This window comes from Diadema antillarum, unplaced genomic scaffold, assembly GCF_040938485.1.
Source record: "Diadema antillarum isolate AM-2024a unplaced genomic scaffold, OU_Dant_1.0 scf00000137, whole genome shotgun sequence".
NCBI lineage: Eukaryota > Metazoa > Echinodermata > Echinoidea > Diadematoida > Diadematidae > Diadema > Diadema antillarum.
This window is the reverse complement of record NW_027271026.1, coordinates 1,407,684-1,427,925: the sequence shown is the minus strand read 5'-3', so window position 1 is coordinate 1,427,925 and position 20,242 is coordinate 1,407,684. Positions and strand designations below refer to the sequence as shown.

The following is a 20,242-nucleotide window of genomic DNA, read 5'->3' as shown; positions in this document are numbered from 1 at the left end:
TCTGACTCTCAGTCTGTCTCAAAATCTGAGTGTGAGTGTTGGGGTCCCAAACTGTTGAGCAGTGGACCTACAACTGTACATACGCCATGCGTGCATAGTTGAGTGATAATTCATACCAGAGTCTTTTACGTACAATGTAGGTCATGTCCTTGGTTTTTTGGTGCAGTCGTGTAAATTTTGCCTCAGGAATCCTACGGTCCTGTTGGCTTGTGTATAAGTTCTGTCTACATGCTTATTCCATGACAAATCTGATTAGACAGTGATAATATGTCCACACAGACTAAACACACCCAAATATTAATTATGTGTGATAGATTCTACTAAGTGCTTTTTGTCTGTGCCAGTGTGTTGGCATTTAGTGAATGCTGATATTTGATTTTTTTTGTTGTTGTTGTTTTTGTTTGTTTGTATTTTGCATGTGTGATAGTGCTCTCTTCTCATAGGGAAACTTGTCAAATGCCTTTTGGAAGTCTAAGTCGACCTGCTTCCAGTGGTCTACTTCCTCTGCTGTGGTCCTGTACTCTATAGTAGAGATCAATTGTATTTCATGTGAATGCTTTTCCTGAATCCATGTTGGTGTTTGTTCAGTATCTTGCTTGTGTCCAGATGATGCATTATGTTAGTGTTTATGAAACAATGATGTGTTCCATTATTTTGCTGCAAAAAGCAGTAAGACTGACTGATCAGTAAATAGATGGATCAGCTTTATCCTCTTTCTTGAAGATTGGTGTTAAAATGTAGATTCTATTATAAAAATTTGTAACTTATAGAGTCTAGTGGCAGTACAATATTTGGGTTTGCGTTACTGCTGAATGTGAGCACCATGTGATATAGATCTAGAAGTTGTAGAACAGTCTCTGTAAATTACGCAGCACTGTTCCTAACTAAATGTTTATGTTATAGACCGATTCTGTGACGCGCTATGTGTATTTTTGGCATGGGCAGCGCCATTACGTGGTGTCTCAGTCGACCCCCCCTCCCTTCTCCTCCACCCCCTTCCGCACGCGGAATGAAAAACTAATGCATGGTTGTTTTAGCCAATAGGCGTCTCGTAATGAGTGCACGAACGCTTGCTTAGTGCGCGAACCTTTGTTACAAGTGTGTGATAAACATGTTGCCCGGGGGTGGGGGAGAGGGTCAGCTAAGACACCTCAAAATGAGCTCATGGCTGCGCCCAGTGCCACAAATTGTCTGCTGCCCTCAACGAACCCGAATTGGTCTATAGGGTACAGACAGTGTACCTTGGCCCAAGATCTATATCTATAATACACTGTTCAGAGACAGGGCCGTTAACCCTCAAGTTTTAAAAAAAATTTGACTTGGTGTGAGTAAAATTCAAATTTAGACCATAAACTTACAGTACAACATTTAGATCTACTTTGTGCATGGATTTTGAATTAGAAATTAGAATTTAGGATCTAAATCAAATTTGATTTTAATTAACTTGGTAGTCAGACCTAAAAATGGTCTTAGGCCTACTAGCAAAACGGTGTTGTTGTAATGTAAGACCTTATTTCAAAATTTACTTGCGTTTAATTTAGGACCTATTATTGTACAATGTACATTGTACATAGATCTACTTGTAAGCCTACATGTACATTGAATATTGCAACTTCACTCATTCGAAATGTGTATTGAAGTTACCGTGGTAGCAGTGATGCCACTGGTCAAAGTAAATCTTATCATAGACATAGTAAAAACTGAAAACTGAAATATCTCTACTAGAATGTTTGGGGAGATACAATTGTACATGTACCCTCCTATATTTCCTGCAAAAAAAGTCCACAGAGGTAATGTATAGCCCATAGGAAGTTTTCTCAAATTAGCCCAGCGAAACAAACTAATTCGATATCCTACAAAAGTGTATACTTTTACAGTGGTTGCCTATACTTGAAATGTGAGTTAAAAAGTGTCAATTTTCTGTGCACCAATTGTTTGTTTGTTGTTTTTTTTTTGGGGGGGGGGGAGGGGGGGGGTTATTTTTGTGGGGTCTTTTTTTTTTTTTTGAACATTATTTACACATATATGCAGAGTTTTGCTACAATTCACTCTCAGGGTATATGTACCCATAGATTCTCCCTAAAATTTCATTTGTGATCATGGTTTGTTTCTCATGGAAGCTGAAAATGGGGTTACAACGTGTACATACAGTATACTTTGCATACATTGTATTCTTGATCTTGATTTCCAGTACGAAGGTTTACATGTGTTATGCATTATTATAATGTCTGTGATGCAAGAGTCATTTGATAATGGCCAAATTACTTTCCCAACTCCTTGCTGTGTTTTTAATGCTTTACGTCATGTGATGTACAATGCACACATAGATGTGTAGTTGTAGATTTTAACTCTTGATATTCCCCATATACACAATGGCTTTATTACTTTTGCTGAAATCTTGTCTTTTTTTATAGCCAAATTTTGATGAGATTAACATAATGAAATTATTCCTGCAAACTTGTGTAATGTCAACTCTGTGACTCATCTTTGTGGTAAACATAGAGGTTATACAATATAGTAGCTTTAATATAATAAAGAGCACCTTTTCCACTGAATACAAAGCGCTAGTAGATGTCATCCTTGGTCGCCATAGGAGATAAAATATAGTATGGTATACAAATTACCAGGCAGTGACAGTACAAGTCCAGTGCATACAATTTTGTATTATAGGGATATCAAAATAGGTACCATGGTACAGGTCTTTAAATTTTTCTACCATACAATGTACAAATGTACATGTGATATCCATTGTTCATTCTATGATCCTAAACCATTACTTCACATACAGCCACACATGCTGCTTAAAATGGCGCAGCACTTTCCTTGAATTTGATCTATGAAAAGAAATTTAAATGTGATCCTTCATATTTGAAATTGTACATTGCAGAATATTTTCGAACTTTCATTTTTACTCACAGCTTGTTTTATAAATATTGCACAAATTGCTGTGATTTTCTGTTACTCAGTACTGTACTTGAAACAGGTATTATGTTATGTAGAGATAACAACTACACTTTTTTTTTCTTTTTCTTTATTGAGGGGGCATCCTATAGTACTCAGGGCCTTCAAAATATCTTCCATGATTCTTCAGCTGAAAACATCATTCACTGGAGATACAAAGTACAATACAGGTGACACTCAGAGAGGTTTGAAAGTCATTACTGGTGATGTAAATATTTTCTATGCCTCTCCTTGGTCCCTCCATCATTCCATCCCATCCATCTTGACCTGTTATCTGTTCACATTTCATATTCTCCACCTGGCCTGTGTCTATCAAAAAGATGACCTTTGCCAGAGGAGCTACGTGTACTGTACATGCCTGCGTTTCCAGGGCATATATCCATGCCCACAGCATACCCATAAATTGCTAGAGCCAAATTCATTGTAATTCCCGAATTTTGATCAACATCTGTTTTTTTCCCCCTGAAAAAAAAAAACCCACAAAAAACATTTTAGGTAGAAAATTTTGATACCTGTAGACTTTGGATTTTCATCAATTCTATTAAAATCTTAAATCATATTACATTGTACATTGTATTATGTAAGAACTTTCTCATGTTGATATCCATAAGGCAGATTATACATTACTGTGTGATGCCACATATTTAGCGAGTCTACTTTTTGCGGATCAGGACTCCCGACAATTTTGCTCGTGGTTAGATTCGCGATTGTGGACTACAGCACTGAATTGAGAAAAGTATGCGTACTTGTCACATCGTTTCAGAATCAGAGTTAATATTTTCACATGTTTTCAAATTCGCAAATAGCACCCGACTCAGGAAATTTGTGAAAATAAAATCCTCCCAAAATATTTGGCATACAGTATTAAATAAGTCTAGCAGTATTCCTTACAGTGTAGATTTCTAATCTTTAATCTTGACCCCTGACCTTAAGCCTGTAACACTGTCTTGACAGCAAGTCATTTTCACCTGTGGTTACCTCTTGATATGGTCATAAAACATTCAAACATTTTTCCTGCAGAAGAAGAGACCTCAAACGAGAGAATATTATCAACATACCAAGTGTTTTCAAAGTCATACCAGTGCAGTTATGTTGTACCTGTATGGGTGGATGCAACAAGAACAACAGCAATGATTATAGATGATGCAAGCTTCTGTAGCACCAGAAAGTGGTGTACTAGTTACAAAATGTGTGGTCATCATTCACCCTTATGTAAATATTGCAGATAAAAGATTTTTCACTGACATTATGATAAAGTGTTTTGTAGACAGAGTAAAGATTGATGATTCAGCAGTCTCTTTCATTTGTCTGACATGTTCAGAATTAATTGTTACTACCCATGTACAGAGAGTGAGAAATGAACTGCATACAAGTTTATTCTTTATCACTCAAGCTCTGCATTTTGTTGTTACGGTAACACTACAGCAGTGTACTGGTAGTTTGCTGGGGTTTCACTTTCAGGCTGTTCATTCAAAGAGGATTTTTGAATAGTGGGACTAATAATGGGAAGTTAAGAAGTAACTAGATGAAAACTAGACAAAAATTCTTGAAGTGATAAGAAGAAATTAGATGCATATGAAGCAAACCATTTCCTTGTTCTTCTCTGCATTTTCGTGTTCATAATTTCCTAATCTTTTTTTTTTTTTTGCTTGTCTACGTTTGATATCTTCATACAGCATTAGTTTATAAAAAGCATCACTGGTATTAAAGTGTCTTCATGTATCTGTGTAATAGCTATGTGAATGGCTGCCTTGAAGTACATTGTACGGTACATGTAATGAGGTGACAGAATTTACATCTACTCGTAAAATTCCAAGCCACACTTTCCACAAATCATTATATTTGAAAGTATTTTGAAGTACATATCTGCTGCATCCTGTGAGTCATTCAGTTTGTAGAAGGAGCCAAGAAAGTGTGGCTAGCCAATCAGCTGCTGCGGAGCGGCTTAGAGAAGGGGTTTCCTCTAATTTGGTCTTTCCCCCCTCTGCTGCAGGATGGCTGATGTTGTACACAACCACAGCCATTACAGAAATGAAGGTCATGCATATGATATGCACTCTGCATTATGGACATGTTTGATTGACTCTACTAGGACCTGTGCAAGTTTGTAGCACCAAGATTTCTTGGATCTTGCAGAGACCAGCTTCGTAGGAAAGTTAATGTGGAAACAAACCCCCGAAACGATATTTTTTTACATCTATAGTCTCTGTACGGGATACTTACCTAGACACAGTATGAGAAAGCAATTCAGCAAGGCAAACCAGGTAGGTAAAACATTTGCTTATCATACTGTTATAGTTTACAAGCGTGTGTTTAATATTTTTTGCAGGGCAAAATTTGATTTGAGAGGATGAAAGCAAAGTGCATTACAGTGTAATTGCTGCATGTGTTTTTTTGCTTTCTTATAAAATTGTGTCCATTTTGAGAGATACAGGGTGTATTTACACTTCACAAATATTATTCTTTGAAAGAACAACTGACGTTGTATCTCAGTGTGCTTTATAGGGTATAATAAGTTGTTGTAAAGATTTTTTTTTCTCTCCAAGTTTGATGTACCCACAATCGTCAAAGTGGTATAGTGAAGAAAACACTAGGTACAATTTTGTAGATACATTATAGCACACCATATCTATCTAATCAGGGAGGTGCCCTGATCTGATGGAATCAATTACTGATGCTTGATTGATTATGGAGAGGTTGCTACTAGGACAAAATTCAAAGAGCACAGCATACCTCATAGACATGAAAGAAAACATTCAAATGTTTAAAGTTTCTGTTATGATAACAGTTATAACCTACTGTTTGAGTAATGGTTTGTTTGTTGGTTTATTCCCCCCCCCCCCCCCCCCCCCCCGGGACCTGTGTCTTGAAAGAGAGAATTCTCTTTAGACTACTTTGTACACATGTATTTTGTTGGGATTTTTGTTCACTTGCAAACCCAATCTCAGATTTAGCAAGGTATTCATGGGATGACTTGTCCAGTTTGAATGAACATGTACAGTACATGTACATGTGCTAAAGTCAAATCACAATGTTGACCAAAATTTTGAAGATATATTGTATTGATACTTTGTCAATTTTGATTTCGTGATGTAGTTGTGAAAGAGTACATGTAGTGCTTGTGTATACTGTAGTGCTGTACATAGAGCAACCTGTAACAGGGAATCTGCACTCTGCAGTTGTTTATAAAGCCGTTGTGTAATCAGGGACCTGATATTGCAGTGATAAGGCCCTTCCAATTTTGCTACATTTAATGTTTGTGATGCTGTAAAGTTTGTGGTTACATTTACAATTGTAAGGTGTAATCTGTGCCTGGTTTTAAAAGCACAGTTTTGGTGCATACACTGCACAGTGTATGCAATATTGCAAGAGTGAGGAGAGAGCTCACTAAGCAAGTAATGTGCATCCCCTATACCTGAAACACCATGTGAGTGTGGGGCAAATTCTGACAACTGTGTAATGAACAGGTCTGCAGTAATACCCAACATCAACATATTTTTCTTGCATTTCGTCATGCCATCAGGCTTAATCACGATCAACTTGAATGCTCTTTCAGTGACAAATGAGTTAAAGTAGCAACATGGTATGCGCAATATGGAGCTGAATTGAATTGTCTATAAACCGAGCATTGTACAAATGCACTTTTCATGCTATGCAGAGGGGCTGCAAAGAATTACATGAACACGAGTTTGTACTTCAATGTTATGGCTGTGAACTCTGTGAATGGCTTAATCCATGGTCTTTGATTTTAAAAAGAGTCCATGGAGGAACTAATGCTCACTGTGTAGCAAATATGTTATAGGAAATGCTCTTCCTTTTCTCTTTTAGATAGTACTGATGAAGTTATGGGTTTGCAGTACAAGATTTGGTAATGTAAACAATTATCATTGGGGAACAGAATGGGGAATGACATAAATTTTGTTCTGAGTCTTCAGTCCTGCACATTTTCAATATTTTTTTATTGTGGCAATTAACATTGTACTATGCAGAGTTCTGCCTCCCAAAATGAATCACGTTTGTGGGGTAGACCCAGCAAGGGGCGGGGAAGGGGGATGACAAAGGCACTCCTCATACCCTAAATTTCAGATTCTTCTCATTTACAACATCATTTTTCCCATTATTTTGTAAGATTCTAGGGTTTTTTTTCTACTGTGACTTGTGATACCTGTGATACTACTAAATTTGATGGTGCACTAAAGATGGGGCATCCTAGGAAGTGTCCATGATTAAAATATCACATTACGGTATATGAAATAAAGTCAACCCTGCAGTTGCTTGAATTTTGATCCTTGCGATACTGTACAGTGTAGTATTCTTTGATGTGATTCATTCAAGCTTAACTCAAGTTTACTTTAATATGATATGGACTGGCCTCGAGGGGGATATGACATTTATTGCCTGAACTAGAACTGTATTGCCTGAGTCGAAGACGAGGGCAATACAATTCTAGTGAGGGCTATTAATGTCGTATCCCCCGAAAGTTGGCAGTCCATATCATTATTATTACCCATTTCAGGCACCTCGAGCGGTAAAATAAATCATTACAATATAACTTTTATACAACTTTCCAATTCACTGTACTAGTATTTCACTCGGCGCTAGCTGAAGCTCTACACCACACTGCACGCTGCATCCCTATACACAGCTCAGGTACGCGGCGCGCGTATAACAGCTAACCTACACAGGCACAGGGATCATCCTCTGTTTTTACGTCTTAACCTATGGGAATTTGCCCTCCGTCGCGAAACTCGGGTATGCGGCGCGTGGAAACAGCCAGCTCACACAGTAACAGCGATCGTCCTTACTTAGTTTTACGTGTTAACCTATGGGAATTTACCCTTTGTCACGAAACCTCTCCGCGAGAAACCGTCATCAACAGTAAATTTTCCTCACTGAATGAGAGCTCAAGTGCCCGGATGCTATATTCCCCTCATTTTTAATACGCAAATCCCATAGGCATTTGCCAAAGCGGGGAATATGGATAATTTGCTCCTCTTCTTTCTGCTGGCGCGTAATCTTGCGCGTAGTACGAGGGAAATACAATTTTGTAGAACCACAGCTCAGATCTTTTTCTGATTACTTTCAAAATAGTTTTATCCCATGACTTGATGAAAAAACAGCATTAAAGATAATATAAAGTTTTGGTACCTCAAAAGTTTCCCTGAATTTCCTTGTCTTAGTTTGTGTTTCAGGTTAAAGTACCTTTCATATGTAGTGTATAACTAACACTGTGAGACTTACTCTCCCCAAAGCCGCCGTTCGACGGCGAGGTAGTACACGTATTGTACGAAACCATTATTGCATGATAACTGCGACCAGCAGCGTGCAGCCCCATACAAAACATGTGTACGCATAGCTAACTGCGACCAGCAGCCCCATACGCATAGCGTAATGGGGATAAAAAGGATCATGACAGATTTAGTATCGCGGGTAAAAATCAACTTAAAATCCAAAAATTTCTTCAATTTGAAGACTTACCAATTAAATTGAAGTATTGAAAACAGGCTTCGGGCAACGTTTGGTTCTACCAATAATCCCTTTCTGTTCAAATTGATTCCATCTGACTGAATGTGACTCGGTCGAGAGGACCTTTGGAGGGCTACATACACTGAATACTACGGCCAGCGCATGCGCATACATCACATGTGCACAAATTTCAAATCCATGAATGGATAAGATGTTTGTGTGCGCATGTGCTGGCCGTAGTATTCAGTGTATGTAGCTCTCCCACGGTCCTCTCGACCTAGTCACATTCAGTCATCAATTTGAGCAGAAAGGGACTATTGGCAGAACCAAACGTTGCCCGAAGCCTGTTTTCAATGCTTCAACTTAATTGGTAAGTCTTCAAATTGAAGAAATTTTTTGATTTTAAGTTGATATTTACCCACGATACTAAATCTGTCATGATCCTGAATGCTACAATGCGAAGCCCCATTATGCTATGGGTAACGGGCTGCTGGTCGCTATGCGTATGGGGCTGCTGGTTGCTATGCGTATGGGGCTGCTGGTCGCAGTTAATTTCATGATTACTAAGACATGAGAGCACTTTGGGGCGAGTAAGTCTCACAGTGTCAGTTATATGAAAGGTACTTTAACCTGAAACAAAAAAATTCAGGGAAACTTTTGAGGTACCAAAACTTTATATTATCTTTAAGTATACAGAGCATGAACTGCATTTGTGATTATACCAAATTGATCACCTCGCGGTATTAAGTACTGTGTGTACTAATTTGATTAGCGCTTGATCAGAAGAAAGCTATTATTTTGTGTGTTGCTTATCAAGATTCTGCAAGAAAAGTGTACTGACCAGCAGTTTTATGGTGTCCTTATGTAATCATTTTTTGAAAAATGAAAAAGATTTTTTTGTGTGTAATGCTTATAGATTTTGCAATCAGAAAGGAAGAAGTCGAAATTCAAGGTCATCATGCTACATGTGAGAATAAGGTACAATAATACATAATGATGTGCAGTCCTGAGCAAAGTCAGAGGAATATGTAACTCTCATTACAGTCTGAGTTACAAATACATTGTTTACAGTGTTTTTATACAAGAGTATGCACTGTGTGTCATCTTGCATGAAGAGCTCTGTGAATAGCATCTTTACCTTCCTTTTACATCTGTGGATCATAAACTGTTAAGAAGCTGTTGTATGCCCTGGGGATTACTATTAAAATCAGTTTCAGTTTTCATGTCAATGAATATATGCATACTTTGCACAGACTGAATATTGACACAGAAGGATGCATTGACAATTTTCAAACAAGACAAGTAAAAGTTTTGTTTTTATTTACAAGTGAGGTATTAGTCTGAGTTGCACCAAGCATTGTTAAGAAAGGCAATGATGTTTGTTTGTGAACACACATGTGTGTGCAATGTAATCAGGAAAGAACATTGATTCTATAACCTTGTATCCTATCCATCATATTTTGGGTTTGAAACCACTGCAGATGTGTGCAGTGCACGAGTGGGCCTATCCAATGCTGTTTATGTACAGCCGTAATTATGATCCCACTGGCACATAACCAGGTGCATGTGGTGTTCTGTTCATAAAGTAAGCCTTGAACGCTGGTAAGCTATTTCCTCATAGTGAGGATTATTATCAAAGACCATTTCCCCCTTGGGATTTAATATTGTTTAACTACTGCAATGCCAGAAAAATATAGAAATTACAGATTTGATGTTCAGTGAGCTCTGTAGTAGGCATACATGTACCATATACACATGAGCTAAGTCACAACTTTACTGATTAAAACACACACACACTCACTCAGATGTTGTTGTTTTTTTTAAGATACAAAGAAATTTCAAAGTTTAGTTTGTCATTGCAAATTTTGATGATGCCAAAGAAAAAACATGGTAGGACTGTCCTGCAATATTCAACTTGTAAATAAGCAAATCAATCAGTATATTATATGATGTATTTTATGATCCATAGCAGAGTTACACTGCCTGTGAACATCAACATGCAATAAAGAATTCTTGTTTTCATTGGCTTAAATACTGTGTAGAGTGGATATCTTCCTTGTACTTGTGTTTCATGGCACATTGTCTCACGTACATTAAGACTGTCATTTACCTTGGACCATTACAACAAAAAAGTTGCAATAAAAACAGTTTGGTACCTTTTCACACCCACCGTGATAACATATGTACATTTGTATATGTATGTATGCAGTAGTCCTTGTACCCACACTTGAAGTGAAGTTCCCATCCAGGGTCATGTTGACTGACCTAGTTAAAGTAAAATCAAATAGTGGTAAACATTCCAATGAAATGGGACATAAGATATACATGTACAGTGTAGAAGTCAGGGAAGTGTAAAAGTATTTGTTTAATAGTGTAACAGCAATATCTATTGGTTGCAACTAAATTTCCACATTTGGTGAGGCACTAATGTCATTGCCTTATAACTTTTGCATTGGATGTTTGAAATAAGAGCAATTTCCAAGAATCATATGTCAATTGATCATTTGGCAGATGTAATTAACTTCCTTTAAAATTCATCAGGGCCCAAATTCACACAGGTGGTACAATTGAAACCTTGGTTTATCAAACCATGGACAAAGACTAGTTTTTTATGGGGCGCCAAGTGTCGCATGGCCTATTTCGTTACGAATCGGTCGTTTCGTCATTATGAAATGTTACCATGCGCAAAGTGAAACTGCGAACTGGCTTATTATTGTGTCAGTTGATGGTAATAACAATAGTAATGATTAGTGTTGCCTATTATTGTCATTGTTAATATCATTATCATTAGTAGTAGTAGTAGTTGTAGTAGTAGTTGTAGTAAATTCGTAGAAGTAGAAGTAGTGATAGTAGAGGTAGCAGTAGTAGTATATTTTTATTATTTTGTTGTTATGTAATGTTTATCATCGATCATTGTCAAAATCACAATATTCCCATGTCATTATGTAAGGAAATAGTGCATTTTATGAAATAATGAGTATTTTCTGTTGTTCTCTTTTGTTTTCATATCAACAGTTTGTCAGTGAGAAGATTGGAGGAGCTGAAAAGACTCAATATGACTCAGACTTTGTTGAAATGGAGAGGGTGAGTACATTTCACTCAGACAGAAATAACAAGTCATAAGTAGGCAGCTTCCTATCACTAATACTTTCCACTTAAAGATTTTGCTGTAATTGTGTCATGAGAGACAGGGACTGTTGATTCGGTAAGTCAGTATGAGTGTTAGATAATCAACTGAAGACATTGAATATTTATTGGGGTTTAATTGTCTACGGTGAAATTGATATTTATTGATTACCACCGCAAGGTGCTACATTACCTTTTTTTTTAACCGTCTGTCCAGTCAAGCAAGTAGACTTTCATTTTCTTGCAAAACACTAGCCCGAACATGAATTTTACCTGCCCATAAAGGAAGTTTAATTCATAGAAAATTATATGGAAGAAAATCACTTATAATTCAAGGCCTTGATAAAATATAATCATCTGAATAAACAGCACATGTTGATTTGCAGGATAAAATATATCAGAATAACAGACTAAGTTTGATCAGGTATTGGCATTGCATTGCCTTCCCTTTGGGGTTTCTTTACATAAATGTTGGAAAAGTTGCTGAAATGAAAGTTAGGCGTGTTGCGTCACTAAGGCTTCTGTATGGATGATTTCATGGGTTCGTAGGAAGAGGGATGTGAAAGAAAGGTGATTTCAAAACTCTTTGCTTGCCCAATTTGGGCAAGCATTTTTTCTCAGTGTTCTGAAAACACTTGCCCGACTTTGATTTTCACTTGCCAGGGCAATCGGGCAAGTGCTTATCATATGTCGCATCTTGCACCATACGTTATGTGAATCAAGCAATGCAGCCACTACTTTGAAGATAAATGGTAATCATTCCATCTGCAGGTATGATATGTATGATACAGACTGAATTATCAAGGGAACCTTATAGAACTGTACGTCATGTATTTTAAGAGGTAGGACATGTAACGCTACTTTGCGGGTAGTTGAATTTTCTATCGAGAACCACTGTGATGAAATGAAAAATAAGCATTTTTCCCCTTTTCAGGTGAAAATGATTTCCAACCCTTCAGACAATATACATCTGTAGGCCTACTGTGCAATTATTGTACGGAAAGCATTGTATTTGTGAGATCTTGATTTTGCAAATTATATCAGTCATCTCACGAACACCAGGAAATACACCAGGTGTACAGTCTCTTGCTGTTTATAGGAAGATCAATCATTGCCTCAGAGTATATTTGAACCTGTAGCACATACTGGCAGTACCATGCCAGCAAACACTTTGGTAGATGTGGTTGATGGCATGTATAATACATGCTACTCTCAAGAGAAGGAAACCGATGAGGATGTTGGTATTTTGCGAAGAGGAAATGGCTCCTCTATTTAGGCTACCTCTGCACCCAAAAAAAAAAAAAAAAAAAGAACCTACAAAGTATCAACCACTGATGACTGCATTAAGTGGGAAATCTTGGTGGTGACAGAGCTACAGTACTCAAAATGTTGTCCCCGCTGTTTGTGCGGTTCCAGGAAAACCTTTTACTCCCAGCCACAGGGAAAAACACTCCACAACATGATCTTTGCAACACACTTCAGGAATGTGCTTGAATCCCTTTTGCCTCATGAAAGATTGAGAGAATATTCCACACAAGTTTTAAAAAGAAGAAAAAAAGAATCATACCTGTCCATGCACACAATGTCTATTTGTATACATGTATTAAACAATATGTAGGGGAGACAATGACAACTGAATATACATGTACAGTGTATTTTGCAAAATAATACTGTTATATGACTCAGATTAAAGCATATTTGTTTTTAAAAAAACAAGGAATCTCAGACCTATTACTCTGAAAACTGACATTTTTACATGGGTATTTTTGTTTTTATTAGGTTGAAGATAAGTCGAAGATAAATTCACTTCTTTTTCATATTTAAGTCTTGACATCATACCAGGAGTGGTTTGAAATAAATTTTCCTGTTGTTTTTATGTTGTTTTGTTTTTTACTTTTACATACAAGTGTAAATCACATCATGTGAAATGTGCAAGAGTTTCCACACTGCAAGTTTATTCCATTGTGTATGGCATTTGAATGAATACAAATTATTAAAGTGAACGGATACATGTCATTGTAGTTTGTTTGCCCATGACTATCATCATAGCATACCCTTGGAATATTTTCTTCGCTGTTCCTGATTCAAAAAGTCTACACAGGAGTGTGTATGCCAGCCTTCATCTTAAAGGAGACCACTTTAACTTTTATTTAATATGTTTGTGCTTTAAAAGCACATGCCAATGAAATATCTGTAGCATGACTATGACTTCATAAAAGAGAAAACCAAGAAATGCCTGATGCCGTTTACAGAATTTATTGAGTCTTTAAATTTTGTGTGGAACTCACATCTGTTAGCATTTTAGTGATGGGCCTAGCCTTATATTCAATGTTTATTACTTCTAAATTGTTGATTTCAATATATCAATAACAGTACAGCATCAGCCACAGGCACATGGATGGTTGCTACTGAGTGGATGCAGGGACCAGCAGTAGATTGCTCCGTTCGATTGATTGCATTGAGTGATGTATCGTTACTAAGCATCAAACTGACAAACTATACCACAAAAGTTGACCTTTTGAGTTGGTAGGAATTTTTTTAGATGAACATACCGGTACATTGTACGTGTACAAGGTAGTGGTGGTACATTGTATAATGTTTGTAAAGTGGTGTACAGCTGTGTATCATCTAGAGTAAAAACGAAAGTCTTTGCCTAGTGGCTGCTACATACACTGTATGTATAAATCATATGTGATGAGATTCACACCTCTTTGAAGCAAATCAACAGTAGCTTCCTTGTAGTCATTTTAGCACCAGGTTGCTCCAGCTGAGATGATATCCAATCGCATGTCCATTTGGATGTGGTAAATCCTGTAGGAAGTGGATTTCTGAACTGTACATTAAAGTCTCTCAAAGTGGGTCACCACAACAATTGTACAATTTGTCATTCAGAGGCAGTGGTGTGAGCGGTAGTAGGACTGCATGGAAGTGATATAAAATGGTGTGGCATCATGTGGTCTGTGGTCTGATCAATGATGTGGGATAAAGGCTAATAATTAACAGTTCAAGCAGTATGGAAAGTTCACTTGACAGTGTTTTAGAGACAAACCTTGTGTATTCAGACATATCCATGACAAGACAAGTCAGCCATTTGTTTTTGGACATACTTCAACTGATTTATGTAATGAAGTTGTTCAGTTTAAAAAAAAAGGTACTGCAAAAAGTCATACAAATTGTATAACTAGCATAGTCAGTGTTAGCGTTAGAATTAGCGCAATGGCTTTTGTGATGTTTGAAGGCTTGTATGAAGAGCAAGGGTTGGAGTTCTCGTTCGAAGTTTGGCAGTGTATGGAGCAGTCGTCTACTGTACATAATAAAAAAAGCATCAGTGAGTTTTAGCACATGAGATCAGGGCATGGATGTATTCTTACGGGACATTAATGATGAGGTACTGTATATTTTGATGGTTAATACAGGTGCATGTGTGTCACACCGAAAACTAATGATAACAATTCTAAGAAAAAAAAAACCAACCAAATTATATGTAGGCCTACTCGTTTAAATGCAGAATCTCATGACACTTCAATATCAAATGATACTGAGCCTCCAGTAAAATGACAGTGATGTTTTAGTAAGCAGTCTTTTTAATGTTATTGCACGTACTGGAGCAATATTATGCACAGTAATGTTTTATGTGAGAGTAAAGGTAGCAGTTTTGTGACATGTATTCTGTTTTTTCATAGTTTTGTACATTGTACTTGTGAAACGATTGTTGGCCTTTGTTTTGACATTGCAACCCTAATTTATCAAATCTAAGCCATTAAAGTAAGCCACAGTTACATGCAGATAATATATCATCATGAAGCTGAAGGGTACAATTGATGACCTGGTGCACAGAATTTGTCATCTTTCCTTCCTGTGGTCCCCGCGGCTTGGCTTTCCGAGGCCTGGCTTCCGAGTCCATAGGAAGGAAGCTCATCATTGGTAGATACTCGCTCTGTGCCATTGCAAACTTTGCCTCTCATTCCTATTCTACACAAAACATTTTGATGCTGATACTACAAGTATCATCCCTTTATCATCCCTTGAGCTGTAAGAGTCATAAGGCCGAAAAAAAAAAAAAATGTTGTATTGGCGTAACATGAGATTTTCAAATAGGGTCGGGCAAGCAGATTTTTTTTTTTTTCCTACCTGTATTTTACGTGTAAAACTCATATTTAACAAAACCCCATTCAATAGAGAGGGTCTGTTGCATCCGAAGTTTGTTATATCACCGGTTTAAAAGCAATAAATATCAAAAGAGAATCATATTTTGGACATGGAAAAACACCCTGGCCCCCAACTCGAACCCATAGGAGACCGCATGCGTGTTCCCGTTTTCAACGTCTATCTACGGAAGATTCGTCCCTAGAAATTTATGAAGGGGGGGGGGTGTTTTTTAGTCTTTTCCATAGATAGGGGTGTCCATTGAAAACTCTTCTGTAGATAGGGGGGGGGTCAGAGCCCCCCCCCCCCCCCAAAAAAAAAAAAAAAAAAAAAAAAAAAAATTGGACTGATCTCCAGAAGATTTTCCCTAGAAATTTATGAAAAGGGGGGGGGGGGGGTATTTTGTCAGTTTCTGTAGAAAGGGGGGTCTTTTCTGAATGTTTTCCCTAGATGGGGGGGGGGGGGGTCTTTTTAAAATAGGGAACAAGTATAGGCGTCCACCCAAAATAGGGGGGTGGGGAGGGGGGTGAAATTCGCGAAGGTGGTTTTGGTATAAGCTATGGGGTGGTTTAAATTTGAGATGGGTTCATTGGACCACTTTTGAAATATGCGTTTTGTACTGGCGCGACCGGCACTTCTTCGCCTCCATCGTATTCGTAGTAGCAAACCATATACTGGTACCCCATATCCAACAGAATGGTACTCTGGTCGGACAGCAGGACATCTTTGAACGGACCCGTTTCCGCTTTCCCCACTTTAACAGCCGTCACGACATACCGGTCAGAATACGAACGAACAAATTCCTGGGCAAAATCGCCCAGCGCCACAGACAAATCGATTCTCCGAATAATATTAAATAAAATCTTCGAACCGGACTTGCCGGTCGCCGACACGCTGTACTGCGTGGCCATTTTCCGACACCAGCTGTTGTTGTTGTTGTTGTTTTTGATAATTCACAAACCCGTATCGCGCCCTCTCTCGGTAAAAACGATGTATTTCCTTTTTTTTTTTTTTGTTGAAAAGTTCAGGGTCTGGGGGTTTTTTTTAGGGTCGGGCGGGTTACGCCAATACAACGATTTTTTTGGGGGGGGCCTAAATGATAAATTCTAAATTTTGTCATGCCATGCTATGATACATGAAAATTCTGTATGGGACTACAAAAACTTGTATGCTTTCTCTATGATGTTACAATCATTTTGAGGTCTCCATGTACAATGAACTTCTGTGTTGATATTCTAGTACAATTTCAAAGCACTTTTGTTTTGATACTGTAGAAGACTCTGAAAGTTGCCTAAAACAAAACTATTTAAACAACATAATGTAGTACATGTATACATTTGTACCATGTGTTGTATGTGAACTATGAATATATCACAAGAGCCTTGGAATGATAATTAAAGCAAAATGCCCCCCCCCCCTTTCTGCCCCTGGGTCATATGTTTCATCGTCTATTGATATTAGAAAGGAAACACCTAGCATGTATCATCGACAGAACATGGTCATGACAGACCTGTACAGTATAGGGTACATACTTGTATGTACTATTTTTATGAACTGTAGATGAAATGCTATAGGGCCTATCCAATGTCTGGGTCCAATTCAGTGTTAGGAATAGACCCTTGCAGTTGAGCATGTGTCATTCCATTCATGGATGTGGTGTAATGTTACTCAATGAGTTGCCCATTTTGCCATGATCCAACTAAAAGAGTACACTGTACCTATGATGAATAGCATTTGTAGTTAAAATGAAGGGACCTGTGAATACTTCCTTTCATCTGCTGGACATGTTAGTAAATTGTAAGAGCATCGTAGCATACATAACAAATATTGCACACGACACGGCATTGGTGAGAATTACCCATTTGAAAATCCATTCTTTGGAACAATTGGAAACACAGGAGGCAAAGTATAGTGTGTTTTATACCATTCAAAATTACGGAGGTTGGATATTTTTCCTTGCACCCTACTACAAAATGTGTGAATACATTTGTAATACATGTGCATCATTTGTTATATAAACTGGTAACACGATTTGAATTCCATGGCAGCCATTTTTGAAAGATTTCCAGGCCAACACCGGCTCCACGTTAATTGAACTGCACGCACAAACAATTGCAATACTGACAAGTGGTCATTAGTATTGGTCATTAGTATGTTCTATTTGTAATGCCCCATGAAAAGTAAAGTGAGCCTTATGGCAAATTAAAATGTGTGGTCACATGATAGCTCTCAGCTAATCATTTGATTATAGGGATCCATATCACTATTTTAGAAATGCAGTTTATCGCCCTAATCTTTGTGACATTGAAAGAGGCTAATATACAAATAGTGCAATGGTCAATTTAGTGCGATGGCACAAGATTTCACATGATGTGAAAGACCAGACATTCTCACAGCAATATTGCAAAACTGTGCATTCTGATGAAGAACCTACCAGTGTATTCAAAGTGATGTGCATGTTCATGGATAGGCCAGGGAGGTAAACACTTCCCTGGTTGTACATCGTGTACCATGCATGGTGCATGGCTAGAATAAGCCCATGTCCATTGTGTAGACAGTAGTAATGAACTGGACAGAATCTTCTCACATGATCAGTGGTGACATACATCCATAGTGTGTCCAATCTAGGCTTGGTAGGGGGGAGGGGGTCACATGGAAGGGGCACTATACAGTGTACAATGTAGCTATGAGCCCTTTAATCCTTTTGTGTAGACAAGATGATTTGACACTAAATGACTGTACTGCACTTTATCCTGTTCTTAGTTGAAATTTAAATTCCAAAGGCAGATTGCAGAATTTGCATTGTACCACCAAGCTATACACTGTAGAATTGGACATTTTCATGATAGGGAAATTTTTATGCATTTACATTTGCAGCATGACACTGACACAAAAATGAAACACGGACGTTTCTGTCTTGTGTAAGTGTATGTAGTACTATTCTGATTCTGCGTGAAATGAGAAACATGCAAAATTCATCTTGGTTCCCTTCCGAGAACAAAAAGTTATTTGCTGGAAAAATTTGCCCTTTTACAGTACCAGGGAACATGGGTTACAGCCTCCCTGGTACAAATTTCTTACCTTTGTTTGTTAGGTGTTTTTTTTTTCAGAATATGAGAATTGCTACATCTTATATGAATTGTCTATATCTGATGCACAGAGGTATTGCATGGTCTTCAAATGTGCATTGCCCATGATATGTGCTTTTGCATGCAGTACATGTATAATGTGTACAATTGTACTTTGGAGATTCGAGTCTCGTAATTTGTCATGATGCATTTGTAGTTTCCTGAGTAGGAAACTAAATGTTGAGGTGGCATGTGCACCTCTATAAAGGGAACTGTGTCTGTTGTACAGTAGGCACATATATGTCGTGTATATTGCACAGATAACAACTGCATGTTATTTCTGACAGGTAGTCATTCTAATAATGTGTACCAATGAAGTCCTTGAAGTGTGAAGTTTTACAAAAATGTAGTTCCCCCACAGGAGCTAATTGGAGGAAAGTGCCATCTGTATGTTTCTAATATTAAACAAGTTTGTTCTAGAGCTGATTATCCTATGGTCATTTTTTCTTTTGCTCATAAACATCAAAACCATAGAGCATAATCTTATGGTGTGAGGAGAGAATTATAGCAGTACCCTTGCTTGTAACGTGTAGTCTTTTTATGGCTAATTAGGTGTACATCCTCGGGAACGGAATGGTTGCCTATAGAGCTTGTGTGCTGAGGCTGGAAATGTCATCTTGCAGTGATTGTTTTAACTTGTAGGATATAATTGATGGTAATTAGTGTGTGGTAGCCACATGGGGTAAAAGCCAGTGGCATTAAAATTGAAAGGCGTGCCAGACACACTCACAGTAACATACGTTTGTACCTGTGTATAAGTGAGCATCCCAGCAAATTAACAATTTTCTTTCCACCTGCTCCCAGGGTATTGCAGGCAGTATGTTCTCTGATTGGCCCTCCATTAATTGTTCATCCATCTTGATCTGGCATGTTCTTTTTTTCTCTCTCTTACCCTCTCTATGTAAAAGAATAAATTGAAATATTGAAGATTGCTGGGCAGCTTGGTGACCACACATCTTTCAATAACTAGTAGACAAAGAAAGAAACAGTGAATGCTTGGACATTCAACCAAACTCTGTTTTGTGCTCAGGTACAAATTCTGTAACATATGAAGAGTTTGTTCGCAAAAACCGATAAGTCCATACTTGCCAAATGGAGATATTTATGATTAAAGGTCAAGAAAAATAAAGAGAATAATAAGAAAATTATTGCTTCTTTTGACCATAACATCAAAAATGTACCTTTATATGTAGTGACCAATATATCATTTAAAAGGTATTATTTTGTACTTTATGACAGAGACCGTACTTCAAAATCTTCAAAAATGGACTTAGCGGTTTTTGTTAACAAACTCTTCGTATCATTTTTTTATTCACTATGTTGTCAATGTGAGACAAGTAGTTCTCTCTTTTATTGAGTCATCAAAGTATCATTACTCTGGCACAATGCCTTTTTACAAGTGTACACGTAGGCTT

At 37.7% G+C, this 20,242-nt stretch overlaps 1 protein-coding gene across 1 annotated transcript in view; it reads left to right on the top strand.

Moving 5' to 3' along the window:
• The window catches only part of LOC139721055 (endophilin-A2-like), a 58,581-nt gene that overhangs the window by 5,852 nt on the left and 32,487 nt on the right, over positions 1-20,242 (top strand). The window contains exon 2 of the mRNA XM_071632385.1: positions 11,443-11,511. Within this exon, the coding sequence (XP_071488486.1) occupies positions 11,443-11,511 (69 nt within the window). The remainder of the gene's footprint in view (positions 1-11,442; positions 11,512-20,242) is intronic.